At 45.9% G+C, this 12,263-nt stretch overlaps 1 protein-coding gene across 6 annotated transcripts in view; it reads right to left on the reverse strand.

Annotated features, from left to right (window-relative positions):
* NSMF (NMDA receptor synaptonuclear signaling and neuronal migration factor) overlaps positions 1-8,202 on the reverse strand; it is a 48,566-nt gene extending 40,364 nt beyond the window's left edge. For all 6 annotated transcript variants that reach the window (XM_033137397.1, XM_033137394.1, XM_033137396.1 and 3 more), the window contains exon 1: positions 7,983-8,202. In XM_033137397.1, coding sequence (XP_032993288.1) covers positions 7,983-8,053 — 71 coding nt within the window. In that variant the 5' untranslated portion in view covers positions 8,054-8,202. The remainder of the gene's footprint in view (positions 1-7,982) is intronic.
* Between the last annotated feature and the right edge of the window lie 4,061 nt (positions 8,203-12,263).

Consider the following 12,263-nt stretch of genomic DNA (forward strand, 5'->3'; position numbering starts at 1 on the left):
GTTTACTTGGCTGTTTTCCTATGTCGCGAAGGCTGAAATTTCAGTTCAGTGGAGCACTTACTGTTTCCAATCCTAACCCTGTGGAAAGCCATCTAATTAGACTTTAATTTGATTTTGAGATGTTTTTAAGAGGTAATTTAATTATTATTTGATTTTATACCAGTGTTATGTATCTGATGTTAGCCACCCTGAGCCCGACTTCGGGCAGGGAGGGCGGGATATAAATAAAAGTTTATTATTATTATTACTTATTATTCCTTCGTAAGAAAATATGAAATAACGTAAAACCATTTTTGCAGGGGGGGGGTGACAAGAAATTTTCCGCACCGGGTACCACCTGACCTTCCTACGCCTCTGGGGGGGGTGACAAAAAATTTTTTTGCCCCTGGGTACCAATTTACCTTGCTACGCCCCTGTATGCAGGAGCAATTTGAAACCCCAAAGGTATCTGTGGACATACACACACACAATCCTATTTGACACAGCCAGCCTATATAAGAGCTTTGGACCATCTCTTCTCACCCATCCCCCAAATTGGGTGAAATCAAATTACTATGTTAATTAATATGGAATGAAATATGCACCGCACTCAATATAAGGACGACCAAGATGATTTGAGAGTTCCACCCACACTGTCTTTGGAAGAGAGCCAGCAAATACCTCTAGAGGGACCCTGGTTCTCAAGGAAGACTTCTGATTCATAAGCCCCGCTGGAAATAGGATCCTAGGAACAGTTGTTTACCGCTACCATCCCAGCTCCCAGGATTCTTTGGGGGAACTGGTGTGCTTTAGGTGTATAGTATCTATGCAGCCTTAGTACTCTTTTTTTCATGCCATACTTCTGTGTGTGCATGTTTAGAAAGAGAGAGTCTGAAGGAAACCCTAAAAGTCATCTAGCTCAACCCCACAAACAAAGTAGAGCCCATTGCCTTCAAAGTCTGCTCCACTGTCAACCGGTTCATATGATATATATTTATTTATTTATTTATTTATTTATTTATTTATTTAATATACATACATACATACATACATACATACATACATACATACATACATACCCTGTCCATCTGGCTTGGTTTCCCCAGCCACTTTGGGTGGCTCCCAACAGAATGTTAAAAATGCAATAAAACATCAGACATTAAAAACTCCCCTAAAACAAATGTCAAATGTCTTCTGAAAGTCAGATAGTTGCTTATTTCCTTGACATCTGATGGGAGGGTGTTCCACAGGGCAGGCACCACTACCGAGAAGGCCCTCTGCCTAGTTCCCATCAGAGAGTCCTTTCTAATGTTTAGTATAAATCTTTTTTTTTCTTGTAATTTTAATCCACTGCTCTGGGTCCTACCCTCTGGATTAACAGTAAATAAATCTGCTCCGTCAACTGTGTCATTTACCCCTCTGGAGTAAATGTTTGAAGATTGCCTCCTAATCTTCTCTAGACTAAACACACCAAGCTTTACCAACTTTTCCTCCAAGGATCAGGGTCCCCAAGCCTTTCACTATTTTTGTTGCCCTCCTCTGGATTCATTCCAGTGTTTTGACAGCCTTCTGAAACTTTGGCACCCACAATAGGACATGGTACATAAGCTGAAGACCAGCCAAAGCTGATTAGAATGGTACCCATTACTTCGCACAATCTGAACACCCTAGTTCTGCTGCTGCAGCCTACGATTACATTAGGCTTTTTAGCTGTTGCATCACACTGCTGGCTAGCATTTTAGCTTGCATTCTACTAAAAAAAACCAAACCCTTTTTACATCCACAACTGTCAAGACAGCTGGCACCCAAACCTGTATTTTTTTGCTTAGTTCAATGGGTCTTACTCTGAAGTAAGTACACATGGGATTAATCTCCACCTCCAACATAAACAGAGGTCTGAATTGGGAGAGCTGTGTCTGTGTATATTTCTCTGTTGTTATCCCTTGTCTCCTTCCATTTTCTGATCACCATTGAGAATATTTTAAAACAAAATTTCCAGATCTTGGACTTTGGGACTCATGCGCTTACACCAATCACCAGGAACACCTAACTAGTTGCCACAGTCTTTGGTGGCTCATAGAAAGGAAATTGAACTTTTTAGAAGACACTTTCAAAATTCCAGTAGCTCCAGTTTCAAGTGGGAGGTGGGGAGAGATGAGATAAATCTGTCTTGGGGCAGAAAGTTGCAAAACGCCAATTTTATTTGTTGTCCTTAATAAAAATCTGAGAACTTTGGAAAGCTGACCGAAGCAGCAACTCCAAATATTTCCATCCTCTGCTCTCTCTGCCACCTTATATATCTATTCTTTCAGTGAGGGGCAGGAGACATGTCTGAAAATGACCCAAATACTTATCCCCCTCCCTGATTTAATCCATTTAAATCAGAGCCAATGTTTACTTACACCTATTCACATGCTTCAGATATGCAGTTTCTAAATCTAGGAAAAGACAGACATCAGAAGCTGCCTCATGCTGAGTCAGAACCTTGGTCCATCCAGTGTATTGTCTACACTGACTGGCAGCTCCAGGGTTTATTTCATTCATGGTGTATTTTTCCAGCCCTACCTGAAGATGCTAGGGATTGAACCTGGGACCTGCTGCGAAGTGTCTCCGCCACCACTATGATGAGCACAGTACGGTGTACCAATGGGAGATTTATTTCATTTGTTGTATTTGTAAGATTTCTTCCCACCATCCTTCACCCATTAAGCTTCCAGGACAGGTCACACAGTTACATCGCAGTTCTAAAGACAGATAGAACAGTTGCGAATGTAAAGAAAAAGTTTTATCATTCCATCCAGAACAGAACAGAACAGTAGGAAAGCTATACTAACGGATGGCATTCAGAGACATCCCCTGTTGAAACGGGTGTTACAGTTGTTTACAAGGATCCAGGCCAAGAATGAAAGTTGCAGAGAGCTTAATTAACCATCTTGGGAAGAGCTGGGTCAGGTGCTCTGGGACTGAAATTAAGAGCTTCTCGGAAGAAACCCAGAGACTTTGAGCTGCGGTTTTCAGCATCTCAGATACCAGCAGCCTACAGAGATGTATTTATCTCTGGTAGGGATGGGGGAGATATTACTAAGAGCCTCAGAAGAGCCTGCTGGATCAGGGCCAGTGGCCCATCTGGTCCAGAACCCTGTATATCAGATAAGAAAGATTTGATTCAGTTTGCATTCAAAGACAAACCTACCTAATTAACACTTTCTGAAACAGCTTGCAAACTGAAATAGACGCCACCCTTCAGAACTCACCCCTTATCCGAATTTTGCATTGCAGTTCTGGCCAAGATGCGTACAAAAGCACAGATGCCAGCATAATATGCGCATGAAAATGCACATATTAGTGAAAACAACATGTACAATACTACTTTATATTAGAGGAAATTGCTTTGCAAAAATGCGCATAAGGCAAAATGGGACGCAGACAGGTCTATCAGGAGAAATCAGCTGCTGTGTCTTCACAATGTGTACAGGTGAAACTCGAAAAATTAGAATATCGTGAAAAGGTTCATTTCTTTCAGTAATTCAACTTAAAAGGTGAAACTAATAGATGAGATAGACTCATGACATGCAAAGCGAGATATGTCAAGCTTTTGTTTGTTATAATTGTGATGATTATGGCGTACAGCTGATGAGAACCCCAAATGCACAATTTCAACTTTGGGGTTTTCATCAGCTGTACGCCATAATCATCACAATTATAACAAACAAAAGCTTGACATATCTCACTTTGCATGTCAGGAGTCTATCTCATATATTAAACTCCAGTAGCTAATGAAAACAATTGCTTACATAAATGGACTTTTCCATGATATTCTAATTTTTCGAGTTTCACCTGTATGTATGTGAGTGAGTGAGTGAGTGAGTGAGTGTGTTTAATTGCAAACTGATGAGGAAATGGTGGAGAAGTGAAGGTACAGCCATTCCTGGACAGGAATAACCTGACCATTGCAGTCCAAGAGTTGGTAACCTTGAGGCTGGATTACTGCAAGGGGCTCTATGCGGGGCTGCCCTTGGGCCTGGTTTGGAAGCTGCAGCTGGTGCAGAAGGCGGCAGCCAGACATCTGGCTGAGAACATGGGACACCATCGTGAAAACAGCTGCACTGGCTGCCCATTGACTCCTCAGCCAGGTTCAAGGGCTTTCTGTTAATTTACAAAGCCCTGAATCCCAGGGAGCACCCAAACCCTTATGTCCAAGCTCAATTGCTGCAGGACTGTTGTTGTCCACTGAGTTGGTGGGGCTTATTTCACATCAGTACAAAACAAGAGTCTTTAGTAAACCCATAACCCTGAGATTAAGAGTCTCGTGCTCTACCAATTGAGCTATTCCAGCAGCCCAAAAGCTTCACACACACACACCTCTCACAATTTCAGCATCGCCAGCCTCCAAGTGAGGAAAATTATTGTCCATTTATCAGCAGGAAAGCTCTGCTGAGATCAATAGACCAGGCAGTGTTTCATAAAGCCAGCAAATCTCCCACAGAGCTCTGGGACATAGAGCTGGCTGAAAGACTTACAGAATCTAATAAGAGCATGCAGGGGAGCCAAATACAAAGATCCACTTGTTAATACATGCACCCCCTGATCACCTATGTTTCTAGACCACATGGACTTGTGACACCTCCCAAGGAACAGGGGGGAAATTTCATTTTGGTATGTTTGCTTTACGAAATAGTCTTGTCTTAACTTTATTCCTAATGATTCGCTTAACACTGGTAATAACAGCAACTGTACATTCTCTCCCTGAGTCAAACTAAGCCTCCTACGATTGTTGGTTTTTTAAAATTACCTTATTTTAGTGACTCAGTAAAATGCCTTGGAGTTGTGTCTGCAGCTATTCAATCTGGACCAGTGCTTTTTGGAAACGCAATGTAATGTGTCAATGCTTAAGCAAACAAGCATTCTAGTCCTCATTGTTCTGAGGGCAGGCTTGCAGCACTTAATCTCAGGAGCAAGGTTGGGTCAAATCCACACTGAGAAAAAAGGAGTCATTCAGAAATGGGAGAATCTGTAATATCTAGCACATTTGCTAATTTTGAACCATTTATTCTGCTTGTTAAAAGAGAAGAGGGGAAACCTCTGAGATCCACCCCCCAGCCCCCTTTTCCTCAGCTCCTGAGATTTCAAGTAAACACTCCTAAGATCTTTGCAAGACTGTTGCCAAAATAACAAAGGCTGGGAACTGGGTCTGGGTGCAAACAAAGGTTCTATGTAGCTTCAAAAATTTTACACCCCTGTACCAAATCCTGTGCTCAAAGTAAAATGGTGCCCTCAGAGCATGCTGATGAATAAAGTATCCCTTGGTGTATCTTGGTGGGCTGGAGTCAGGTTATTCCTGTTCATAACCAGCATCACATCTCACAGCTTAATGTAGAAAGCATAGCCTAGAATTTTGAAGATGGGCAGAAACTCAAGGGTCACCTTGCTCAGCACCCTGGAGTCTGTCGGAAAAAGGCTCCCACAGGATCCAACCCACCCTCTAGACCAGTGGTTCTCAGTCTTCTTTTCCCCCATGGACAGCTTGAAAATCCGAAGACCACTTACGGTAATGAATGTCTACAATTTCTGTAGTACTTGCTGGTGCTAGATTTCTTTCTTTCTTTCTTTCTTTCTTTCTTTCTTTCTTTCTTTCTTTCTTTCTTTCTTTCATTATTGCTCCTTTTCTTTCGTATATTTTGTTTCATTTGTGATCGTCAGTTGAAGGGCAGTATATAAATTCATTATTATTATTATTATTATTATTATTATTGGCAAAATACAATTCACATTCAAATTGTATTCTCTCGTCCTACAATCTAAGAAATAAATGAAGCAAAACAAATACATTAAGAAATCAATGTGCATATTTAACGGGGACACAGTGACTGTAGATCACCAGTGGTCCATGATGCACCCTTGTTTGCGAACCCTGCTCATGAACAACAGTTCTCCCCAGTCTTCTGGAAACTCTGTCTCACAGGTTCTTCCTTCCGTTCCCAAAGAGGTCCTCACCCCACAATCAGAACCTGCTGCTTATCCTTTCACCCAGGCCGCCTCATTCTGTAAAATGATGCCAATCAAAATTAACCACACTAAATGTCTCTTGCACAAGTGTGTGGTTTGCGTTTTTTGTTTAAAGGGGAAAAAAATTCAATTTTTCAGTAAGGTTAAATTAATGGTAGGGAGTTAGGGTATCTCCAGGGAACCTGTTTATTGAGCATTTGTCCCGCTTTGCACATGGGATGTCTTCCCACCAATCATTTGTTCACTTCACACTTTTCAATGCACTTCCCATTCACTTTCCAAACAACCAAAAGTCTGTGATTTCTTTTAAGTGGATTTGTTGCAGGAGGGTAGAAGACCGCTTAATTTCATTTTAAATGCACAAACCTAAACTTCCGGTATACGTGCTGTGGGATCCCTCCCACAAATACCGGCAGTCTGAAGGCGTCACTACATTTTAAACATCCTCTGTGATGCTTGCAATTCTCCTTGGTTTGGTGTCGCCAGTAGAAAATGAAAGCCGCATATACTCCTTCGACTGGCGCTAAGGAACAGGAACACGTTGGGTGCAAAACACAACACAGCAGTGATGAGGCCCCTCCCCAAAGGCTCACTTTTCTTGGTCAGCACCGCTGCAACCAGAAAGGGATCGTCCAAGACAAGCAGTCGAGAGCATCTTCCAAGGCTAAGAAGTTAAACAGCTGCGGAGGCAAAGTCACCACTGCGCAGGCAGGCAGCTTGCCGGTCCCCTCCCCCGCCCCCCCCCCCCATCATTGCTGCATTCCCAGAGCTTGGAAGTTCACCAGGGCAGCCGTGGGCTCTTTGAGCCTTTGCCAAAAGAAAAAGAAAAAGTGGTCCACTGCTGGGCAGCATGCCAAAACACTTCGCACCTCACGTCATCTGCTATTTCAACCCAGCGCCAGCCAGACTAAAAATACAAAGTTAACACTTCTGGCTCACTAGCATGGTGGGAGACTAAAGGCGGGGGGGGGGGGTACAGCAGCAGCAGCAGCAGCAGCGCTGTCCTCCTACCCTCCACGCTCAACAGCAGACACTTTTGGCAGGCTGAGAAGATGCAGCACACTAGGGATAGGCTCTCTGCACTGGCGGAAGGAAAAGTGCTAGAGCCAAGAGGTGTGTGTGAAAACTTGGCACATGGTGATGTTTTTACTTCATCTCAGACCACACAATTTGGTGGTGGTGGTGGGGGGGCGTTTTGTTGGAGAGAACAGCTGAAATGTTCCAGAGCCCCCCTCTCCCCTAGGTGTAGCAGGGGACAGAACACCAGGCCTGCCGCTTTCCGACAAAATCCGTACAGCGATGGGTAGGAGCATCGAAGGAGCGCATCGTTCCAGTCCAGCACACTCCGAAGCCCGATACGATCCAGCAGTCAGAAGGGAAATACACAATCCGGGTTTGTGGCAGACCCCTCCCCACTGTGCACCCTCCCCCTCCCCAGCCTCTGACGTCAATCAGAGGCGGACGAGCTCCTCCGAGCGCGGAACAAGACACCACCGTGCTCCTCTGGAAACACGCACGTCTCCCTTGCACGCTCGCTCTTCTTTCCCATGCGCGCGCCTCTTCCAACCTGGTCTCTTGGTACTTGCACAGACACGCGCCCGGTGTGTTTCTTTTTGCCCCCTCACCCCCAAACCTCCCTTTCCATAAATGTTCATCCATGCACGACGCGGAGACTATATCAAATTCCCCCACGCTCACTCCTTTGCACACTCCTTGCTTTTTGCACCCACGACCCCAATTCCACCCTGTGCTGGAGTCAATCTCTCGCTGGAGTAACGGGGGTCGGAGAGAAAGAGGTGACCCCCTCGTCTCCCCCCCCTCCTCCCTCGACCATCACCATCATTGCGCCCGCAGCTCTCCTTTTCGCACCGCCTTTTTACGCACGGCCTCAGAGCGCCCCGCTAGGTTTCTCTCTTTAGTGCTAACTTGCTCCTTCGCTTTGCATCCCGATCTCGCCCTCTCCTTTCCCCCAAAAAAGAACCCGAGCTCGGATTCACCTGACTTTGGCCGCCACCGACGCCACGGCCTCGTTGCGGAGCGAGCGGCGTTTGGAGACGGCCGTGCCCATCGTCCTCCTCGAAGCTCATCGCCGCCACCGCCGCGCGGAGCCGCCACTGCCGCTGCCACCACCGCCCATGCCGACCCCCACCCCCAACTCTGGGGACAGGCTGCGATCTCGGCTGCTGCTGCTGCCTCGGCGGGCCGAGCGGAGTCCGCCTCCTCTTACCCCTCCCAGGTAGACCCCTGCGAGTGTCGCTGGAGGAGGAGGAGCCGGAGGAGGAGCCGCGCCACGACTAGCCGCCCCTTGGCGCGCATCGCGGCTGCTCATTGACTGCGGCTCGGGCGCCACAGGAGAGACCTGGCGGGGCGGGGTGCAGGAAGCGCAGGCTGTGCCATGCCTATATTTGGGGAGGCTCTGGGGCGGGGAGGGAAAGCGCCGGCAGTGGGATCGGTGGAGTGCTTCTGAGGATGCGCAGAGTGCCCTGGCACGTGGCGCCACCTTGACAGGAGCCGGCCGAGTGATCTTGGAATCCGAGGATCCTGGCTCAACGCGGAAGCTCCGAGCCGGCTGGGTGCGTTGGCGGCAAGGCAGTCGCGGTGCCCCTGAGGAGATGCGTGCTTGAATCAAATAAAGCTCCTGTGCAAACGACAATGCCGTCTCTTAGATATGCGCCCTCACGGACTACATCCAAGCACGGAACTAGCATCGTAGCTCAGTGGTGGAACATCTGCTTTGCATGCAGAAGGTCCCAGGCTCATCACTCTAGGCTGCACGAAAAGTATTTATACAGGAAAGAGTACCCCTGTGAACATGCAAAGGGTCATTCCTTCAGATGTTTCTTCAGCACTGCCAGCAACAGGAACTGGCTTTTACACTATCTGCTCCACTTTATTAAACTATGGGAGACCACAAATCATACATACTCTCTTGCCACCAGTTACAGGTGGGTAGCCGTGTTGGTCTGCCATAGTCAAAACAAAATCAAAAATTCTTTCCAGTAGCACCTTATTTATCAGATACTTCTTGGTATCTGAAGAAGTGTGCATGCACACGAAAGCTCATACCAGGAACAAACTCAGTTGGTCTCTATGGTGCTACTGGAAAGAATTTTTGATTTTCTCTTGCCACCAGTCTCTCTACCCACCTGTCTCTTGCCACCGTGAGACTGTTCCCTTATCAGATGATGCAGCAAGGGGCGGCGGGGGTGGGATAAAGCCTTGGTTCTTCACCGCTGCGGGAGAAAAAAGTCACAGGATAGGGGAGTATTCAGCCTGAAAAATCTCAGCTTTTTTTAAAAACGAGGGACAAAGTTCCAGTCCTCAAGGCTGCAAATATATATCTGAAAGCAATATGGCTCGATAAGACTCCTGGCTCCTTTCTCCCTTCCCAATTATGCTAGCAAAACCAGTCTAAGTTATGCAATTAAGAGAAAGCACTGACATTCTGCAAAGTCATCCAATTTATACGATTTATGGGGGACAAAGAATTCTCTTACTACAGTAACACAGACCCCCCCCCCAATGGATTGCACGTACGAAGACTTGCTTATAATCTTATTGGTTGCATCACCAAGTATGTGGCTTGAATACTCTTAAAACATTATATGAAAATGTGAAGTATGGCTGTTAGTGCAGATTAGCAAGTCTCTTTAACTGTACTGCATTCTGCTGCTTTTCTATGTGCAGGGAGTCTTTGTATTTGCAGAAGAGGATGTATCGCCTCATATGAGCCCCCAAGCACAGCCTGAAGTGCAGCAGTCCCAGTACAGTTTCATGACCTCCGTAAAAGGATTAAACCACTGGATAGAAATGGAAGGGTGTGAAGGTCAGGTCCCTCCACTTTATTCTCACGCGAAAAAATAAATTATTCACCCTCTGATCAGCTTCTCACGTGCTGCGTTTCCTCACAGAACGAAACAGCCTGCTGCCTTATTCAAACACAGACACTCCTCCTCCAGGGAGTTTTATTTGCCTCAAAGCCATATGGTCACGCCAATATCCACCACCCCACACCACACCACCGCAGCTGCAGGTAATTTGGCGGGCCCTCCAGACAACCTCTCTGTGGAGCGCTTGTCCTGATTTGCTCAAAGCTGATGAGGTTAGTCACAGTGGAGGATGGTCCATTTGGGCAAGTGGGGCACTGCTCCACCAACCTCAGAATGCTCTCAGCCAGCTCCCACCCACCTGCCTTCTTACTTAAAACCGGTCCAGGTAGATGGCCCTAGCTGTCTCCTTCTTCTTCCTCCTTAGTGTCAGTGTCACCACTTTATCTGCCTTCCACCCAATCTGTCCCAAGGGTCATCGTCTGTGGGGATAAGGGCTCCCTGTTTCACTCATTGTGGGCTGTTTACCTGTAATCTCCTTGGAAAAGGAGAAATGTGCCCACCGTGACAGTCTCGTCCTCCACGGTACACTTCACCCCATGAACTTTTTTGGCTCCTGTCCACTCCTTCCCCAAACTTGCAACTAGATAAGCTGGAACATGTGCAGAGGAGAGCAGCCAAGATGCCCAATCAAGGGTCTGGAAACCACACTTTAAGAAGAAAGGTTGAGGAAGTTCAGTATGTTTAGCCTGGAAAAGAGATGTGATAGCCATCTTCGAATATATATATCAAGGGCTGTCCCATGGGCCATGGAAGATGGAGCAAGCTTGTTTTCTCCTGCTCGGGAGAGTAGGACTCAAACTAATGGCTTTAAGTTACAACAAATGAGATTCTGACTAAACATCAGGAAGAACTTTCTGGCAGTAAGAGCTGTTTGGTGGTGGAATGGACCTTGAGGTTTTTAAGCAGAGATCCCTGCATTGCAGGGGGTTGGACTAGAGGACCCTTGATTATCCCTTCCAACTCTACAATTCTGTGATCACTGTCATAAATGGAAATCAACATATCTCTAAGCAGGCCAATAGACTGATGAATCAAGGGAGCAGCAGCACATCCACCCAATCAATTGTGTGCAGCACACACAGTTGTCCCTTTTGCATGCCACATTTTCACAGTCTTCACATTTTCCCAGCTAAAACATATTGGGTGCACATCGGAGCTAAATAAAAGATCCCATGGGATGTGTCCAAGACAGCCAGAGGAGATGTGATTTGGAGCCTCCCCTTTGTGCAAAGAAGGGGAGCCCCAAAGAAAACCAAACACACCTACCTTTGCTTTCATACAGAATGATCAGTGCAGGATATTTTAGTTTCCCAACAAACAAACAAACACAAAACAATTGGTTTCTGAGTTGTTGCACAGAAAGACTAAGAGCTCCATTAATGGCTCCAAAAATTATTTTATTTTTAGGTTCTAACAGGAAGGGCACTTGCTAATATATAGATAGATGCAGAAATAGATAAAATATTTTTAAAGTTAATTTTATCATACATGTTATTTACCGAAGAATTGATGCTTTTGAATTATGGTGCTGGAGGAGACTCTTGAGAGTCCCATGGACTGCCCATGGACTGCAAAAAGATCAAACTTATCCATCCTTAAAGAAATCAGCCCTGAGTGCTCACTTGAAGGACAGATCCTGAAGTTCAGGCTCCAGTACTTTGGCCACCTCATGAGAAGAGAAGACTCCCTAGAAAAGACCCTGATGTTGGGAAAGATGGAGGGCACAAGGAGAAGGGGACGACAGAGGACGAGATGGTTGGACAGTGTTCTCGAAGCTACTAACATGAGTTTGGCCAAACTGCAGGAGGCAGTGAAAGATAGGTGTGCTCTGGCCCATGGGGTCACGAAGAGTCGGACACGACTGAACGACTGAGCTACAACAACAACAAATTATTTATTTATTTCATACTGATTGATTGCAAATAACAAACAAACCCTTAAAGCATCTTAGGAAAAGAGAGGCTATCTGTAAAAACATTTTCTTTAAAAGCAGTTTAAAACAGTCAAATAATAATTAAGCTAAACAAAAATTAAAACATTCTACATATCTGGGTAGGCTTGGCTACACAATATTGTTTTACGCAAGCTCAAAAACGAGTACCGGTAACAGTGAGGCACCTGCCTGATTGTCAATAGGTGCTGCCACCTATCGATTTCTTACAAATGTGGAAGAGGTATTATGTGGTGGCACCTGTAAGGTAAAGGTAAAGGGACCCCTAACCATTAGGTCCAGTTGCAAGTAGATAAATAGGTACCACTCCGGCGGAAGGTAAACAGTGTTTCCATGCGCTGCTCTGGTTTGCCAGAAGTGGCTTAGTCATGCTGGCCACATGACCCGGAAGCTGTACGCCGGCTCCCTTGGCCAGTAACGCGAGACGAGCGCCACAA

Source organism: Lacerta agilis, chromosome Z (genome assembly GCF_009819535.1).
Source record: "Lacerta agilis isolate rLacAgi1 chromosome Z, rLacAgi1.pri, whole genome shotgun sequence".
Taxonomy (NCBI): Eukaryota; Metazoa; Chordata; class Lepidosauria; order Squamata; family Lacertidae; genus Lacerta; species Lacerta agilis.